This window comes from Pollicipes pollicipes, unplaced genomic scaffold, assembly GCF_011947565.3.
Source record: "Pollicipes pollicipes isolate AB1234 unplaced genomic scaffold, Ppol_2.1 Scaffold_5724;HRSCAF=6776_pilon_pilon_pilon, whole genome shotgun sequence".
In the NCBI taxonomy this organism is placed as follows: Eukaryota; Metazoa; Arthropoda; class Thecostraca; order Pollicipedomorpha; family Pollicipedidae; genus Pollicipes; species Pollicipes pollicipes.
The window spans coordinates 47,306,962-47,326,360 of record NW_023596746.1 but is presented as its reverse complement, the minus strand read 5'-3'; the positions used below and the strand labels follow the sequence as shown (position 1 = coordinate 47,326,360).

The 19,399-nt window shown below is 56.6% G+C and overlaps 1 protein-coding gene across 3 annotated transcripts in view; it reads right to left on the bottom strand.

Annotated features, from left to right (window-relative positions):
- LOC119103567 (four and a half LIM domains protein 2) overlaps positions 1-19,399 on the bottom strand; it is a 193,128-nt gene that overhangs the window by 100,326 nt on the left and 73,403 nt on the right. For all 3 annotated transcript variants that reach the window (XM_037227155.1, XM_037227152.1, XM_037227154.1), the window contains one exon: positions 4,570-4,680. Coding sequence is in view for 2 of the 3 variants with exons in the window: in XM_037227152.1 (XP_037083047.1) it covers positions 4,570-4,680 (111 nt within the window). In the remaining variant the exon portion in view is untranslated. The remainder of the gene's footprint in view (positions 1-4,569; positions 4,681-19,399) is intronic.

The following is a 19,399-nucleotide window of genomic DNA, read 5'->3' as shown; positions in this document are numbered from 1 at the left end:
GTACAAATTGAACAATGTAAACATACATCTCACTGAGAGTTAAAAATAACTTACAAACACGGCGGCGCATTGCACTTGGCTGTTACTATGAAGTGGGATATACTAAAATTGCCTTGTGGCATATACAAACCATACCTCAGAGCGCATATCCATGATCGATGATGTGACTCCGACTCTGTATGACTTCCCTTGTCCTAGTCTCGCTGACTGGTCTGCACAGCCCCCAGAAAGTAGCGTAGGTATCGCATGCGCAACAGTTGTCGAAATATAAGTCATGGTACCGAAGAGTTTGCCTATTTACGCATGTGTTTTCCCGTGCGTAATTACAAGAATATGCAATTCATGGGCGCGATGGCAGAGACTGCTACGTGCAGCACTTCTCACTCACACTGTGATTGTCATGCATTTGCAAAACATATGTCTCATTAATATTTTTGTTCTGTTTCCTTTTGCCATCGATTTCGATGCATGATCAGTGCATTTTTATCAGATCAGATGCATTTTTATCCCAAATTTCAATGCAGCATATGACGTTAACCAAACATTCGGTATATTTCCCAAATTCGCAGTCAGCAGGCTATGTGAGCAGATGTCATTGATGTGCTGGGCCCGGCTCAGTCTTCTTTATGGTGGTCGAAATGTGGTTTTACCATTTAACTTTTCACGCTATCGTGACATTTGTAGAAGCAAATGGTATCGCTTGAGTGGCACAAACAGCATTCTTGGACAAAATGACATTAATATCCTCGTACAAAGTATAACAAAAGACGCGTTGACGGCCGTTATGAACGAAAACACGAGTGGCACTTAGAGGGAAATGCGGATCACTTACAAGGTGTCGTACGATTTTTTGTTGTTGTAAATTTTGAACGTATTCAGCAGCAAACGTAATTTATCCTGCGTTTTCTTGAACACAGGTTATGACTTTGCGGCTACTGTGACGCATTCGCGAGCACCAGGATCCCATTCCTGGATCTCAGCAACACGGAGCCCAAAGTAATTATGTATCCATCAATGTCATGCAGGCACATGTCTGCCCATGGCTGTATATTATATGTGCTCGTGTACAGTGTAACGGACAGCAAATACTTTCCAAGATTTTATAAATCCGACGTAACTTTACTTTTTGTCAGTGCAAAGCCGTCAGTAGGTGATGGAGGTAGGTTTGGAAGACCGAGGCTATAGTTTTCTCAGATAAAGTACGGGGTTAAAATTTCTGGTACATATTGGTGAGTAATCACATTCAGATTCTACCATCTCCCTTCTCATTTCAAGTTGGAAACAGACTGAACACCATTTATGATGCAATCCGGTATCAAAGAACTGGCATAGTCCAGGTGGTTTTGTTTTTGTTTTGTCGGCCTCAACACTGTAATTAGACAAACAAGGCTGTTCACTAGATGACAGTGATAGCATATTTCATACACATTGCATGCATGGGTATTAAGTATTAAGTATAAGGAATAAATTACAACGGACATATTGCAGTAAACTCGGCATATGCGGGTTACTGCCTTGTCAGCAACCAAGATATCACTGCAGGTTTTTACGGGCTAGGCCTGAAGCTGGCCGGATCGGGGCGGGCTGCGAAGTGACATTTTGGAAAATAATAACGTCTCTAGTCAAAACTGGTGGGCCATGTGCCCCCCCACCCCCACCTCCTCCTCCACTACCAACACACGTCATCCCCGGCTCCACTGCCGGGTCACGTGAACCGACCCGTTCCAGTCTAGTCTAAGTACTGCTGGTCACGTGCCCTCAAACACAGTGCGCCCACCTCTGCTGCCGTGTGACGTACCCTCAAACCCAGCGTGCCCACCTCTGCTGCCGTGTGACGTACCCTCAAACCCAGCGTGCCCACCGCCGCTGCCGTGTGACGTACCCTCAAACCCAGCGTGCCCACCTCTGCTGCCGTGTGACGTACCCTCAAACCCAGCGTGCCCACCTCTGCTGCCGTGTGACGTACCCTCAAGCCCAGCGTGCCCACCTCTGCTGCCGTGTGACGTACCCTCAAACCCAGCGTGCCCACCGCCGCTGCCGTGTGACGTACCCTCAAACCCAGCGTGCCCATCGCCGCTGCCGGGTCACGTGACAGGAGCGGGGTTCCGCCGTTGCACGGCCGGCGCCATATGGCTGCCGGCGGCGGTGCGCCGGCGGCCAATATCCCGGCGCGTGACGGTGTCGCCGACAGGCCGGCTTATCGGGCCAGATTAGATAGAATTAGATCGGTCGGCGCAAACCGGCCACGCTGCGCCTCCGAGTCGTTCCAGGACAGAAGCTGCCGCCAGACCGGGCACGGCCATCAGCCCGGTTTGTGTCCGGGTCGAACGTCCAGCATGCGTGCCAGAACGTACTTGAAACGCAGACCATGAGACATGTTGAGGGCGTCGCTGTAGGCGTTTTCTTCGGAGAACGCAGCAGATGTGGAGGTGATCGAGACATTCCCGAAATCCAACCGGTCGGAGCCATACGGTTGCCGTGGTAATGCGCCCAGTCTGACTCCGCAATCTCTGTGCGATGGTATGACGATATGGCGATACGTGGCACGCGCCGCTGGGGTCAGCTGTCGTGAACCTTGCGGGACTAAAACACCGGGTGAGGCATTCTCCATTGCAACTGGCTGTCGTGGAAAGCCGACACTGGATTTTATGGCGTTCTTCAAGCACCACCATCAGTATGACATAGCAGGCGCGCACTGAAATAGTGGTCCTTTTACTCCACGAAACACATTTAGCGAGCGCGCGGTGTGCACTTGACTGCGTTGTTAGTGCAAAACTTGAGCGATGCCCCCCCCCCCCCCATCCGTTGAGATATCCACCAAACGTATCTAATGAGAAAGAGGGAAAGAAGTTGACTTTCATGAAATTTTCTAAGTAGGCATGTCAAACGACACAGCCTTATTGCGCATTTGAAGGGTCTGCTGTTTACATGCTATAAAATATCATATCGATGCCTGAAAAGCGGAAAGAACGCTTACTGGAGTTCGGCGAAGGAGGAGTTTTGGGGCACTGCAAATGATAGTGTCGTGAAACTGACACATAAGCTGTAACTATAGTTTAACTATGGTGGGAGAACATATTCTCGTTTCCTTGGGAGCAGTGTTTTGAAAACCAGAAACACAAACAAACATCTTGAAAAGTCCGCCTCATTACCCAACGACTAATTTAATCAGATTTTTCCCCTGCTTAAAAAATCGAGACAAGCGCCATGGCAGCATGAGCCTGCGCGGGAGAAACTTCGGATCCCGCCTGAGCCACCGGGCCACCATCCATGGCCACCTGAGCTACCGTCTGGGCACAGGTGTCCCAATGTGGACTGTTAAGAAACAGGGAGAACATGCAAGTGACCTTAGCAGTGAAAGGTCACTTGGCTTAGAATGAGTCAACAGGTGATCACTTAACCTTGTGTCAGAGTTCCAGGACTGAATGAAACAAATTAGGCTAAATGTGACTGCTACGATGATATTTTTAAGTGCAACGCACCATGTCCGTGGCCAGTACATCAAAGTTATCTTTTACGAACGCGTGCACTTGAAAAGACGGTGGTCGAAAAACTATGCTGCCTTGATGCCTTTTCTAACCAACGTGTTGTGATGAGCTAATCGTACGAAAGCTAGGTTTAGTCGAGGGCGGAATTACGTACCGGAAGCGTCAGCATGTACGATGCTCCCCTAAATCGCAAAAATACACCATAAAAACAGAAGGACGGTGGTAACTCTCCGTCACACGCTGCGCGCTGATCACGCTGGGGCAAGCCCGGGTACTCTCACCGACATGTGGATGGGGTCGTCTCAGTCCAGTGGCAGAGCCCTCGCCGCACAGCTGTGAGGGTGAAGTTTGAGGCCCACTGCAGAATGTGTCCCGCTGTCGCCGGGCACAGTTGATTTGAGAGCTCGCTGAGATTTGAGAGCTCGCGATGATCGTGGTTATAGCGGCCGAATGCGCCAATAGGTACCCCACGGGTTACGACAGGCTTGCGGGATAAGAGCGGTACCTCACGACCCACTGGGAACTCGGGGACTCGGCGACGGGGTCATACTCGGGGTCCGGCATTCTCGGAGTGGCGGATGTTATCCGGGGACGGCCCGGCGCGGGTCAAATAACGTGCGTTCTCATTTCAAGCCCACAGTGCTCAGGCCTGAGGTGCTACCTAGGCGATGAGAACGCCCCAGGCCTGTGTGTATTGACAAGTGCAGGCAGCGTACACGGGACAGGAGCCCTGAGCAGCGGACAGGAGCGTACCGGCTCAGCTACGACAGCAGAGCAACCCCAAAAGGCGTCAAGTTTTGATGGGGCCCAAGCTATATTTAAGCCGGTATGCTTCAGTTCTTCAGGAAATGAAAATCGTACATGCCTTGTCTCAAGATCGTGCGGATGTATACAAAAAGCAAAAAAGCCAAACATAGGCTTTAAGCCAAACATAGACTTTCGACACACACATCATATCCAGGTGATGCAGTTACATCATGGGGATGTAACTGCATCGCATGGTCACGCATGACGCTGCCGTCGTGACATGGGGGGGGGAGGGGGGGAGGGGGGAGGGGCGCATGCTCACGCCGAGACTCACTTGTCGGGCTCCAACACGCCGGTGAAGCCGAGCCGGTCCCGCACGTTGACCCAGTCGTCCTGGCAGAGGTCGTGGCTCTCCCGGTCACATTTGCAGTTGGCGCAAATCTTTCTGCAACAGAGCCCCACCCGGTCAGCGCGCCCGGCGCCGAGAGGCCATGCTCCGCCGACCGCCGGCGGCCGCAGTAGACGGCAGGGTCTGCCGGCGTTACGAGGCTTCTCCTGAACGGGCATCTGCATGACGACACGACAGCGGTTATGCGGCCTGCGCGAGTGCGACGGGGCGGCCACTCGGCCACGGACACGGCTCTGGTGCCCCGGATGGCGGGCGGGGAGTCGGGCTCTCTGGACGGCTGGGTGTGGGGCGGGGGAGTCGGGTCCCCTGGACGGCTGGGTGTTGGGGCGGAGGGGGGGGGGGGCAGGGGTGTCGGGCTCTCTGGACGCCTAGGTGTGGGGCGCGGGACCGCTGAGAGCGTCGCGGACACGCCGAGCAGAGGCACACAGGGGCACCGATGTGCACCATAATCACGGCACAGCGCTGCTACCAGCGCTGCCTCCAGGCCAAACGGCACGCTGCCTTCATAGTCGAGAAGCCATTTCTCCGGCGGAAATGAGCGGCCCCCAGAGCCGATTAAAATGCCAGAGGCTTATGACATGGCTTCCCACCTCGACCCTGGACGTCAGCGGGAGCCAGGCCTGGTGTGGCCGAGTGGGCTGGGCATGGGCAGGGATACACAATGGTAGGGATGCGACGACTTAGAGTGAAGGCTGGGCAGGCCTGAAACAAAGTTTGGAAGGGAATGGGTGGAAGCTGACCAGATGCATCACTATTCGGTGATGCATCACTGCATCAGATGCATCACTATTCAGGACAGTGGTCACCACTGCAAAGCGGAAAGTGCTGCAAAATTACTGAGCCATGCTAAAATGCCAATGAGTGCCAACGGAACACAGGCAGAACAGAAAGGACTGGACACCAGCAAATCATCTGCAACCAACGCGTATCGGTCCCTGAATCTGGGAGGCGCACATCGTTACACAGGGTATGAATGCTGCTAATGCTTCACATTGAATTATGCGCAATGTCGACCGCGCGTAATTTCGAGGCTGTTGCCTTGCACTATGGAAACCATGGAAACAACGGCGTGTTCTATGGAAACAGCGGCGTGGGCCATCGATCTCGATAACGTCAGTTAGTTATCGTTAACGGTCTCGAGTTATCTATGGTTTCGTTGCTTGTGTCTGACAGTCTGATGAAGAAAAAAAAACAGCTTTCAAGTTCCCAAGTTTGTTCTGTCCGACTCAGTTGACGTTTCGCACGGCTTGTAGCGGTGTTTTGGATAGGTTATATACGTAACCGTCACATCATGTGGGTTACTTATGTTATCTGCGCGTCAGAGGGCGGTCAGTTGCCATTGACATACGTCGGGAGGAAATACGTAATTAAAAGCATATTTGCGTACCTGGGAGCCGAAACGGCAGCGCAAACCAAATTTGAAGGCTGAGTGAAGTACTAAACAAAGTTCGCAACGTGCTCAGATTGCTCCGAGGGCAATGTCCGTTTCTCCGAGACGCCTGCTAGTTTGTCACATACCATCTGTCGACGGCGCCGAGTCATCCGCTCAGCTCCCTGCCCCGGGGCAGCGGACAGGTCACGGGCCGAGCGGGCCTCTGCCGCTGAGAACAATGCCAGGAAGTACAGGGGGCTGGAGGCGCCGCCAGCCGGCTGCTTCGAGGCCAGGTACACGTGCGGTGAATGAACAAAGGGGCACCCGCATTTAGCCGAACCGGCCACCGCAAGCGTGGCGCTAACACTGGCCCGGCCTCAGCAACGGCTGCACGACGGCTTTACGGCGGGCTGCGGTTAGAAGTGGGGACGGCAGGCCGAAGGGGCGCCATCGGCGCACTGCTTCACAGTGAGAGGCCTGAAGCACGATTCCTGGTCAGCATGTCTGTATGTACTACGTGTTTCACTAGGAGACGAGGAGCTGACGCAAGCTGCAGCTGCAGGCGCCGGGGGCGTGAGGTGGCCAATCCATCCACATCGTTTTGGTCTTCTAGGCGGCCCCCTAATGAGAAGCATCACCGGTGACGACGGTGACATAAGCACCGCCTGTACACAGCTTCGTCAGGGAACCAAACCGGGCCCTCCATCGCTGCGTTCCGCCTCGTTACAAACTGAACTGCTTCTTCTCGCAGGCAAATGGAGGTTGGGTAGTGATACATGGTCAGCGCTTGCCACCGCAGGCCCGTCAATGAGATCGCGGCCGGCGTGACGGTGGTGGGGGTATGGGCGCGCCACTGAAGGCCGCCCAACGAGCGCACTCACGCCCCGACGCCGGCCGTATATTTTCCTTCCCAAGTTGTTTGCCCATCCTCTTCGTGACGGGCGATGGGTGCTGGCGGACGCCTCATCGGCCCCCAGCGGCGCCGGGGTGCCGCCGCGGCCCCTGACCTGGCCGGCCGGCCGGCGACCGCGGAGGTCGCGCCGCGTGCCCGCGGGCGTCGGCGCCGGCTGCGGCGCCGCTCTGTTTACCGGCGCGGCGCCGCTGGCAGGCGCAACACGCGGCGCCGAGAGAGGTGGGCGCCGTCAGCCACCGGCGCCGAGAAACGGCCGATCGATAAACAGACCTCGCGGCCGGCGGGGGCGGGGCCGGCCGCGCCGCCGCCGCCGCCGCCGCCACCCAGCCCGGCATCGTTCATCCACCCGCCGTCGGCCGGCTAATTGGTCAATGCAGCGATTTATGGCATTCATTAGCGGCGTCAGCGAGGCCCGCGCCGCGTGACCTTTGGAGGCGGCGGACCGCCCGCCGGCGCGTAACCCCCCCCCCCCCCCCCCGTCTGCGGGAGGTGTCGGCACGGCTAGACACGCCGGACGCTGGGGCCGAACAGGGCGGCTCAGTAGCGAGGTTGGAGCGCGCCCTCCGCCCGGGACAGGGCTGCTGACGGACGCTCCCTGGTGACGCACTCGACGACTGACCGCTGGCACCGCTGCACCAGACTGGCGATGAGTCGTCCATGGCCAGACACCCGAGGGTCATCAACCGTTGACGGGAGCCGTCACGCACAGCCCCTGTATTGTGGGGTTGACTGCTGCGCGCTGAGTTCACTCAGGTGGAGTCAGATAGGTTTTCAGGAAGCCGGGGGTCCATCTGTGATAACACAAACAGTTCTGAGATGATGCTAGAATTCAGCATTCCGCGCCTATGGACTGAAAGAGACAGACTTGCGGTAGCCTTATCGTGGTCCTAAAGTAACGTCACTCAGAAGGACAAGATGAGCGTGACCATAAAATCTCCGGAAACCACTGATGAAGTCACTCCTTTAATAAATGAAGTGGGTGTGTGCAACGAGGAGATTAGAGACAAATATGCCCGGCTATCAACAGCTGGCGTTGCGTGCTATCATAGAGAAGGAATCCAGCCACCGGATATGACGAAGGGTGCCACGAAGCAGATTAGCCAAGTCCTGACTTGGTAACGTTCTTCTTGGGATAAACCGTCCAAGCGGACTCGCACAGATCTAAAATTGTCCTCATCGTCCCTGCCGGTAAAAGTTCCTCCAAACATGCGTCCAACAGCAACACGGCCGAGTTAAATCTGTCTGAGGTTGGTGAACACCGGGATGTCCAACCCAAAACTGAGAGCTTGACGACGTCAGGCGACGCTGTTCGGCGGCCGGTCCGGGCCGGTCACAGCCACACACTCCGTGAGCTCCGTCGGGCGACGCTGTCCGGCGGCCGGTCCGGGCCGGTCACAGCCACACATTCTATGAGCTCGGTTCACGGCGGGCTGCCGTCATCCAGCCGTTACATTTGCTCAAAATGCCCGGTTGTTGTTGATGATGATGATGATGATGATGATGATGATGATGATGTCAGGCGCTGTGAAGGAAATTTAAATGGTCTTTTGGAATTTACGGCTCCATTGAGGCGCCCACGCATGGCTGGCTATTGTTGATGTTTAAACTGCACCCGTTTGCCTAAATGTATTGCAGGACGTGTAAGCAAATGGGCATGTGAGCAGTGCTAAAAAGATGCCAAGACTCTCTCGATCCTACATAATTACGTTCAAAAGTAGCCATTCCGAGCATCCGTATCTGTGCATACCGCGGTCATCTCCCGGGGCAGAAATCCGACAGTCTCCAGCCGGACCTGATCTGCCACCACTGTCTACGGCCAGGAGTGCGAGTCCAGGAGTCTCCGGTCAGGAGTCCGAGGGCCCAGTTAGGCCCGGCCCCGATCTGGCCCCGGCCGCGTCAGATCGTTGTTGCGTGGCCGCGTAGTCCGGCCGGCCGCTCTTCGGGCGAGATTACGGTCGGCGACAGGTCCATCTCGTCGGGCGGGCCGGCCCGCGCGTCTGCTAATCCCCGTGATGTTGGCGGAGCGGCCAGCTTTGAAGCCAGCCGGACGAGGGCCGCCGATGGCCTCGGGGTCAGCTGCCGTCGGGCGGGCCCGTGTGACCTTCAGCCCGGGGCCAGACAGGTCACAGGGACCGGACCTTCTCAATAAGTTGCCCGGAGATCTTTCTGAGTATCAAATTTTGGCTCCTACATGCGACATCCGCATCCCGATAAATCCAGAAGATTTGAGATATTTCCCTTCCTCCGCCTCGTTCTTTTTTCTCCGGTGGCGCAACGGACCCAAGCGACGCCATAATGGGGAAGTCACCGGGCGGCACTCGCATTCCAGAGCCGGCCAACACTTGGCAGAATTGCTATTTCGTAAAGGCAATATTCTTGGGAAAAAGTCACAACTACAAGGTGCTATGAGAATGAAGAGAATATCCCGTAAACTTCCACATAGCAAACCCCAGTATCATTTTCAGGTAGTCTCCAGTCCTCCTACGGTCAACAAAGCGAGATAGGTCAAAATAGGGGTGCTAAAGGAGGACATCAATTCCATGGACCAGTCACCACTAGTATGACCTCTGGTTAAACTGAGTCCACAGCAGTGCCTGGACCTGCTGAAGCAGACAGAACCCTGTAGTCTCGGACCAATGGGGAAGAAGGTCGAGTTCGACCAGCTGCAGACAGCGCAGGTAGAGCGCATGACATTTGCATGAGCTAATCCTTGCAATAGGGAGCGGTGACATTCGTTGTCAATGCCGCATAATATGGTAGCTTGACATGCGCTCGGGTTGGGGGTAGGGGGGCAAGCTGACCCCCCGAAAGTTTTCCCCGAACAATTTTCAAACGACACGGCATAGCCGCACCAAACTTTGCACAGCTGTAGAAAATTTAATAGCGGATCTTTTGATTTGAAACAAATTCGATGTACCGCGTAAGGTCCGGACCTATCGCAAGTCAAGGTCAGAACTTCACTATCGGCAACAGGCATTTTTAGGGAATCATTCAATGGAGCGCAACAACAGTGTTAAATGAAGTCATACATGTGAGATAGTTCCTTAGGCCATAAGCCAATTAAATCTATAATTGCAACCAACTCCATTCACCACAGGTCACACATTCAAGGTCAGATTCACACATTCAAGGTCAGATATGAAGATTAGACATAGATCAAAGCTGCCCTGCTTTTTTACTCGAGACCTTGGTTAAGGGATGGTTTCTGGTGCCCATTTCGAATTCATTAATGACGGGAACCGCACAAACATGTTCTATGGACTTTTTAAGGGTCAAAGTAGGGTACTGACCTAAAATGACCCGGGCAAACATCTTGCCTGGCGCAATCCCTGATGATAATCGGCAGGGAAAAATAGAGCCAATCTGGTAAGTATTTGGTCACCTTGACCTTAAAAAGGTCAAAAAGGTCACGGACCTTAATTGGGCACCACTCACCATGATGCATCAAAGCCCGTCAGCTCAGTGGGACTCGCTTGGGTTGCATCCGTTCCGTGCTTGTTTGTTTCTCTTGTTGATATTAAGAATAGCGGTCTGACACCACAGAGTCGCTATTCCTGTCCCGAACGCCTGTTGGCGCATGCGTAATGACCGAGAACTTGGCAAGCAGGACGCGCCGTACCATGCACCACACTCGTTATATAACACACGTCATCTTCCACGAAGCCAGAACCACACCCTCACCACAGACATGCTGTAGTGCACACCTGTACACGATAGTGCTTAGTGTTCGACACGTCACCAGCTCGTGACGAAATGCAGCCGATGCAACTCGGCCAAAAATATTCGGCACCGTGTTCGATACCATCTGGTGAGCTGATCCGGCTGCCGAGCCTACCACCGCGGCGGCCGTCGGCGGGCTGTTTTCCCCGTTATCGGCCCGAAACGGCCGCGCAACGTAAGCGCAGCCGTCATCTCGGATGGCTTAGCGGTGAGCGGGCGTGACAGGCTAATCGCGTGTCTTCACTAATGACGTCACATCACTAATGACGTCACGCGCCGGCCGCAAATGATGAGATCTGCCTGCGCTGCGGCCGACTCGGCAGCCCGGCTGGTGCCGTCGCGACGCAGACGCGGCATCGGCGGCCCGCCGCCAGGTCAGCGGTCACCGGCGGCGGGGTCACGTGGACCGGCGGCGCCCGCTGACCAGCCTCTGGGGCGACGCGCTGCCCTGTCGCTGGCCGGCGAAGCCCGGCGGCAGCAGCAGGAGCGCCGCCGGGCACGCAGCCGCGGCGCCAGCGGCGGCTCGGCCGAGGTCGCGGAGCCGCCGAGACGCGCCTCAGAGGCGAGCCCGACAGACGAGGCCGGGTCGTCCGTCTCCATCGGTCAGCGGCGGCGGTGACCTTGCCGACCCCGACACGGCGCGGGCGGAGAGGAGCCGCGGGCGGCACTGGCCGGCCTCCGCGACCCTGGCCGATCCACCTCCCCATGACTGCCGCTCTTCCACGCGACCGAGCTAAGTTAAGCGTGCGATGACAGGAGGGCTTAAGCACGGGGCGGCAAAAGGCCAGGTAAATTATTCGCATGTCACCACTGTCTGCGCGTATTTCAAAGAACGCAAAGGGGTAAAGGCTACTATGCGCCAAGTAACCTTTCGGGGGAAGTTAGCCTCGCAGGCAATGGGTACCAGATTTTACGAGTGACGACATGGCGCTGTCTCAAACTCTGCGTAACAAAGTTTCGCATAATCCGACTTCAAATGATCCAGAGGTGACGGCTGAACTTGCGCTCCACTTACGACTTCGCCGCAAGGACGGCCCCTATCTCTGACAGCCCCACGCCAATAGTTTTGAACGCTAGCCACGCAGCGCCTTTCACGCCGGAGCAAGCGTGCCTGATGAAACCCAACAACTAAATCCAGTGACCCAGCCTGGCACACTGTGTCTGCCTCGTCACAACGAGCCCGCACGCCGCTCGTGTCTTTCTCGTTCTGACCCTTTCACACCCATTCACCGTGAGCCAGCCACCTTTCCGTGCGTCGCCGCCCTGGCCTGCCCTAATGAAGGCTAAACATTTACCGTAAACATATTTCTGGCACGCACATCACTCGACGCGGCTTAAGATCAACAGGGCAGGAGGGGCTGCGTCGGCCGAGCCGTCTCCCGCTGTTTATCTGCGGCCAACAAGAGAGGCCGACCGAGGGTCGACCGGGTCCGCCCCCGCCCCCGCCCCCGCCCCGTCGCCGGCAGCCGGTCTCGGCCGGCCCTCTTCCAACAGACGCCGTCGGTCCGGCGATCTGTAGGGAGTGGTGTTAATTCGACCACCTGCATTTTGCCTTTTCAAGGAAGCGACGTGCGTCGTAATCCGTACACGGTCCTGGTGTGTTTCTTATGGAGATAAGGAATGCAGCTTAGCATTTTCCAAGCGAACAAGTGCAATTCACTGGTAGTGAGATATCACCTTAGTCTTGCCCAAGATGTGGCATGAAGGCCTAAGCGCATGCGACACCTATCACGGAAGTACTAATTGTAGGTTCCAGTTCCGGACACCGGGTGTAACAATTCTATGGCAGCTCGTGAGAGAGACCGGGCGGCACTATCCCGTGAGGTGTTGGTTGCCTTTGCACATCGATTTATCAGCTGGGGGTTTGTCAGACTTAGAGCGCTTCCATCTCATGCATTGTTCTGTTGCATTTCATTGCGTGAAATGACTAGTCCGTGTCATAGTCACGTACCTCTAAAAACATGCTCTTGAAAACATGTTCTTCCCAGTTCCACGGGTTTATTAAACAATGTTCCCATCCAAAATACGCTAAGGGTTTTGCATCAACAAGTGAGATTATAGCGAGAGCAACATGACTATTTACGTAACGTTTTGACGTTCAATGACACAGTAACATCGATAAGGGCAGCAATGCATTTGTCCGTACAATATTGTTATACAGGAACACTATATTGTGGATACAGGCAATTATTCGGCACTGCAAACACCGCTTTTTCGTGTATTGTAAAGTTTCAGTGACAAAGGCCACCAAAAACCTTTCCTGTCAAAGAAGTCTGTCGCAATGTTATCTTCCTTTCCTCACGCAGACCCATTAGACGACAGTGGACACCACGTGGGCTGGGATTATGGCCCACACCATGTGGCATGGGCTTGAGGTATCTAGCTCAGAGGCTTCATGCATGAAGCTCAGAGGTTTGACGCATCTAGCACAGAGGGTTGACGCATCTAGTGCAGAGGAGCCATCTGAACAAGGACCGTGCGTTCGAGGCAGCAAGGTGCGCTAGTGCCCGTAAGGGTGGACTGGTGTTTTTATCGGGTGATGCAATGGGCCAGGGCCAGAGCTTCCACGCCACTATCTCGCGGTTTAAAGTGAAGTAGCGTCGATCGAGCCAGAAAACAGCTGTGATGACACAAAAACATCGGGCTCTTGATGCATCGTATGGAATGCAGCCCGCGTCAGACAGGCCAGACCAGGATCTGAGAGGCGTCGACACGGTCCTGACGGGGTCCCGAGACAGGGTCCCGCGCGGTCACGCATAGGGCATCGCCGTGCACAACCCGTGACGTGGCGGCAGACGTTCGTTTGAGAAGCGTCTCTGCTCGGAGGAAGCGTCTCTGCTCGGAGGAAGCGTCTCTGCTCGGAGGAAGCGTCTCTGCTCGGAGGAAGCGTCGCTGCTCGGAGGAAGCGTCTCTGCTCGGAGGAAGGCGTGCACAGTCACCGCGAGTGGCTGCGCCATGAAACCCCCCCTCCCCCCCCCCATTCACGACGCGTCCACTACGGTCCCTCGCCTGGGCCGGCCAACCCCCCCCCCCCCCCTGTCCGCGCCGTCGGCGGCGGCGACCACTCTGGCCAGGCGTGCCGCCGGCGCCGGCCGCCCGCCAACAGAGCACACACGGCCTGTTGATTCTGCCGACAAATTGGTGCGTTCGGCGCCCGTAAAACCGCCGCCGGCCATCTGGCGGTCAGCCGCGCCGCCGCCCGGCCCGACCAGGTGGGTCACCAGGTGTGAGCTGGCGAGCTGGCCGACTTACTCGTGCCACGCGCCTCACCTCCCTTTGCAGTCTTACAGTCAGTTCCACATTCTCTACCACTCCACTCTCTACCTCCGTTGATTCTATCTCGGTCTATCTTTCCCTCACTCTCCCCTTCTTTCCTTGTCTGTGAGACTTTTCCTTCTCCTTTTACTTCTCATTCTCTTTCCCCACCTCCATCTCCATCTCCATCTCCATCTCCATCTCCATCTCCATCTCCATCTCCATCTCCACGTCTCCATCTCCATCTCCATCTCCATCTCCACCTCCATCTCCATCTCCATCTCCATCTCCATCTCCATCTCCATCTCCACCTCCATGTCCAACTCTATTTTTATTTCCATCACCATTTCCATCTCCACATCCATCTCAATCTCCTTCTCCTTTTCATTGTTTTTCTCTCTCTCTCTCACACACACACGCACACTTCCTCTCTTCCTCCTTTTCTTGCTCTATTCCACTTTAACTTCATTATTCTCGCTCTTTCTCACATTCCCGTCCGTCCGTCTCTTTGCAGCTACTCTCTTGGTTTATCTGTGGCTCTACTTCCGCGCTGTCATCTCTTCCTCTCTATTACCTCTTTGTCTCTCACAAACTCCCACCCTGTTACGCTTTATCTCGCACTTATTATCTCGTGTACAATTCTTACGTCACAAAAACTTTGCAATTCAATGAGCGCGCTGAAACGCGAAAGCGGCTTTTCACCCCGGTTGGAAACACTTAAGCAATTGCTGTATTTACCTGGGAAGCTCAGTTGTGCCACAATTTAACAAATCTATACGCTTTCAATTATTTCCCATTGCTGCTACACATATCTATTCCCCGTAGGCATTGCCTACTGTCACGTGCCATGGCGATTTGTGACCAAAATGTTCTGTTAGCAGGATGTGAAGACAAAAAAAAAAATCAGCTTCAAGTCGGAGCTATCTCCGCAAGCGACTAAAGTTCAGTCCATTCCAGGTGGTTCTGATCGGTCCAATTAATCAGCGGACGACATTTGGGTCGGCACTACAGTCATAGACCGGAATCCCTGCCCCCGCCTCATGGTGATTTGGGCCTACCAATGCTAGCTGTACCCAATGTTTTGGTGAAATATTACAAAAATGAAAGAAAGTTTGAATCTTTCACAAACCTGGCTTTCTCTAGGCATCATTTCATGTCTATAGCCGATATGGTTCCGAAATTGAGAACTCTGATAAACGATAAAACAATGATAAAAGCTGTGCTTCGCCAACATAAAGCAGCATAATCCGTTGAGGAACACGTTTTTGGGGAGAGTTTGGCTGTGCCTATCGTCGTCGCTGCTGTGGGCCCTCGACTCAATCCACCCAACCCCCATATAGGTTACAGAAATATACTGGGGAGCTGAATACAGGTCTATAACTACGATGGTAATCGATGACCAGCATCTGCATCGCATAACACAAACGCCATTTCGTGGCTGCTGAGATAGCCCCAAGCGGGGTTGTATCCGCTCTTGCGGAATCCTCGCAACCCGCGCCGGTCAGCATCCTCTGAGCTCGTCGGGCCGCTCCGCCCCTCCGCAGTCCGGCGCGATCCCACGCGCCGGGGCGGGTGGCGCGCGCCGCTCTCGCGCCATATTCGCCGACGATGCGAGGCCGCGCCGCCAGTCGCCGGCGCACGGTCTCAGCCAAGACGCGGGGGTGGAGCGGCAGCCGCCCCGGGGGCAGCGTGCGGGTGGAGAACACTCTGACGGTTCCGAGCGGCTCGGAAGGGAACGCTGCCTATCTGCAGGGGCTGATAGGCAGCGCAGGGATCTCTACCTGCAGCCCCTGCAGATAGATGCCTATCTGATAGATGCCTATCTGCAGGGGCTGACAATTGATGAATAGCGTCCAAATGTCCCGGAAAGTTAACACGAGAAGGAGAATACGAACAGCGCGGGGCCGAGCGAGCAAAAGCCAGATGCGGCTGCATGATATGGGCAGGAGACCGCCGGGAATGTGCTCGTCACGAGAAGACGGGGAGGAGGGGGCGACGGCCAGGCGTTGCCCTTGGTGAGCAGGCAGGGACATGTGCAGGGAGGGCACCTGAGGAACAGGCTCCTTTACCCAACATGTGCATGTATCCCTATGCGTGTTAATGAATGGCGACGATTGAAAAATCTGGGCAGAGACGTTAGCAGAAGTGGATTGAGCGCATGCCATGTTGACATACGCCATGCAATAGCTATCTCTCGCCTACGACGCGTTAATATGGGGTTTTCAGTGAGAGGTTTGTGGCTATGTTCCGGCCCACCGCTGCGGAATTCTGCCTACGCCACTGCGCAGGGTATGGTGATTGGGTGCGAACGCATTTGGAGTGCGGCGTCGGGGTCATGCCCAGTTTGGTTTGCCTGGGCGTACGATAGCGTCGGATTGAGCAATATCATCATCCATCACGACAATTTTGCACGCGATATGAATACGTGATGCGGAATTCGGATGACTGGAACGAACACGTTGGTTGTGCTGGTCCTGGAGTGTGTCCGGGACGGGAGTCGTGACCGTCATTTGTCGCAGAGAACTGGTCACTTGTAGAGATCTCTTTTGACTTTGGTTTGTATAAATAGGCAGCCTCACCATGCGTCCAAATTATACAGTCATTGTCTGAGATCCCAAAATAGCTAGTGTGCATTTCAAGTGGCGACCGCCACTGCGCCGACGCGAGAACAATCCACACAACACTTCGCCGAATGAGCGTCACAAAACACTGCATGTCCAAATGTCCATCGCTGCTAGGAAGGTCACTGCGCCGGCCCGGGTCACGTCTGAGCGGCACACCTACCGGGACAGGCAGGGCGGTCTCCGGGCGCCGTCAGCCCGGCCGCGCTCGCCCCGGGCGGCCGCGGGGCGCCGATTACGCCGGCACGCCTGCGACCTGGCGCCGCGGGCGTCGGTCGCCACACCACAGGCGCTAGGCCAGCTCCCTCATCAGCTCCCCCTCCGGATCCCCCCCCCCCCCTCCACGCGTCGGAAACAGCGGGTGGCGGTGCCAAACGCCCTCGGCACTCCACTCGACTGCCGGCCGAAAAACGCGGCTCGCGACCGTCAACAGGTATACACGGGACGAGAGGCGATGACGCGGTACGCCGACCTCTGGCGCAGCCGGGCTCGGCCGCCGCCGCAGGCGCGCCAACCATCACACTGGCGAGCCGAAAACACTGCCCGAGGGCCAGCGAGGGCGGGAGGGGGGGGGGGGGGGCGTGCGGCCCCGGCGCGTCGCCGCGGCGAGCGGCTAAAGACGCCAGAAGTGGCGGTAACACTTGGGGCGTCTGACATGGAGAGGGCTGGAGGGGAAGGGGGGGGGGGGAAGTGAAGAAGGCACTCAAGACGCCCCCGAAGAAGTCAAGAAGGTCATTTGAATACAGTGCACCAAGCTCTTCCAGACAGATTTACGTCCCGGCCTGCAGCACCGGTCACTGTCCTCGTGCGTCTCATGAACAGAAAACACGGGGAAACAGCGCCTAACTGAGCATTGAGCCTTCATGGGGAGAGGTGTGGCGTAAATCCACGAGCCCGCAGCTGACGTCCGGACACGCCGTCCACCGTGTCCGGGCGGCGGGGCGAACGGCCGTCACTCGCCGGTCCGGGCCGGCCCGGCTGAGGGCGGCGGGGGCGCCAGCCGTCATCGGCGGCAGGTGCATTGGCACCGCTCCGACCCGACGTCAGCCGATCCAACGCGCACTCTGAAGGGCGACTGTCGCCAGCCGCGGCAGCGCCGCGTCCCAGCGGCACCAGGGATCCGCACCCGGTCCCGGGGGAGGGCGGGGTCGGCACCCGGTCACTGAGGCGGACGAGGTCGGCAGGCCAGTCCCGGGGGCGGACGAGGTCGGCACCCGGTCACTGAGGCGGACGAGGTCGGCTGGCCGGTCTCGGGGGCGGCTGAGGTTGGCAGGCCGATCCCGGTACAGACGAGATCGGCACCCGGTCACTGAGGCGAACGAGGTCGGCAGGCCGGTCCCGGTACGGACGGGATCGGCACCCGGTCCCGGGGGCAGATGAGGTCGGCAGGCCGGTCCCGGTACAGACGGGATCGGCACCCGGTCCCGGGGGCAGATGAGGTCGGCAGGCCTGTGCCAGGGGCGGACGGGGTCGGCAGCCCGTCCTGATCGGCAGGTGGCTCCGGAGAGCGGCAGGGCCGGACGGCATCAGCCGGACAGCATTTTATATGCTTGCAAGGAGTTTGGCAGAGTGGAGCAGCGACAGCTCTCAGGCTTTGCGCCGGCGGATTCACAACGGGACAATTTTGACGTTCCGTGTCCAACCCTGTAGAATGTGCCATTTCTACCATCGAGAGGCACGTCATGCCCCGTGCCATGCCCCAATTTACCGTCCCCACATGCATGCACATTATACACCCCGGTCAAGATGTGTACCCCCTGTTGGACTCTTAAGACATTACCTACCCAATCGCTCAGGCATGCGGTCAGCCGGGGAGGTGAGTCGGGGGAGGGGGGGGGGGGGGGGGAGGGGAGGCAGGTATCCTGGCCGGGACCTGGGTCTGACATCACCGCACTCCATCGCTGTCACGCCCAGTGAAGCCGTCGGCAGGCCCAGTCGCGGCTCCTCGGAAAACGTGCGCGGTCCGCGAAATGTCCACCCGAGTGGTCCAAGCGGCGACCGGCGTCCTGTTACCCAAAGGTCGTCGCGGTGAGGCGAGCGGGGCAGGCGCGGCGTGGCGTGGCACGACCTGACAGCGGCCGTGGCATGCTGTGGCTTGAGCCGCATGACGCCGAGGAATTCCTCACAGCAGGCTGATTTTGCGTAAGTTCCAGGCCCGATGTCGCCCATCCAAGCTCGTGAGATCATCATACCCATAGTATCCGCAGCGGTGAAAGCATCACAAACACCGAAAGAGTACCTGATCCCGGATGATTGGGCAATCGTCAAAACCGCTTATGTAGAGGTGAACGGCCATACCTGTTGGTTTATAGCTTTCCCCATGGCTGTTGCGCCTACTTAGATATGTTTTTCCATGTTGTCAATGCGTGCGTGTATGTTGTCCATGCGTGCGTGTCTTTTGCTATCGCCCATTCTCCAGAATGCCATCGAGCTCATGCATCGGATACATCGTCGCGTTCGCACTGAAGATCTTCACGTCACGGTGACGGACGTGGCGACACACGGTGCGGCCAAAGGCTGGCCGTCCTGCTGGCGGCAGCTTTGTATTCCGGCCGCCGTCCCACGCCGTTCGGACCCGAGCCGCGCTGACCAGCAGGGCCCACGCGAGGACTTCCCGCCGCCGTCCCACGCCGTTCGGACCCGAGCCGCGCCGACCAGCAGGACCCACGTGAGGCTTCCCGCCGCCGTCCCACGCCGTTCGGACCCGAGCCGCGCTGACCAGCAGGACCCACGTGAGGTTATGATGCATGACGTGCACCGCGAGGTAGACTGTCGGCAACACTGCCGTCAGAATCACACCTCTCTCTGATGTTTGTGGGGCGCGGAGTGGCTGACTGATTACCGATTGATCACGGTGTCCGGACAGTGCCTTGC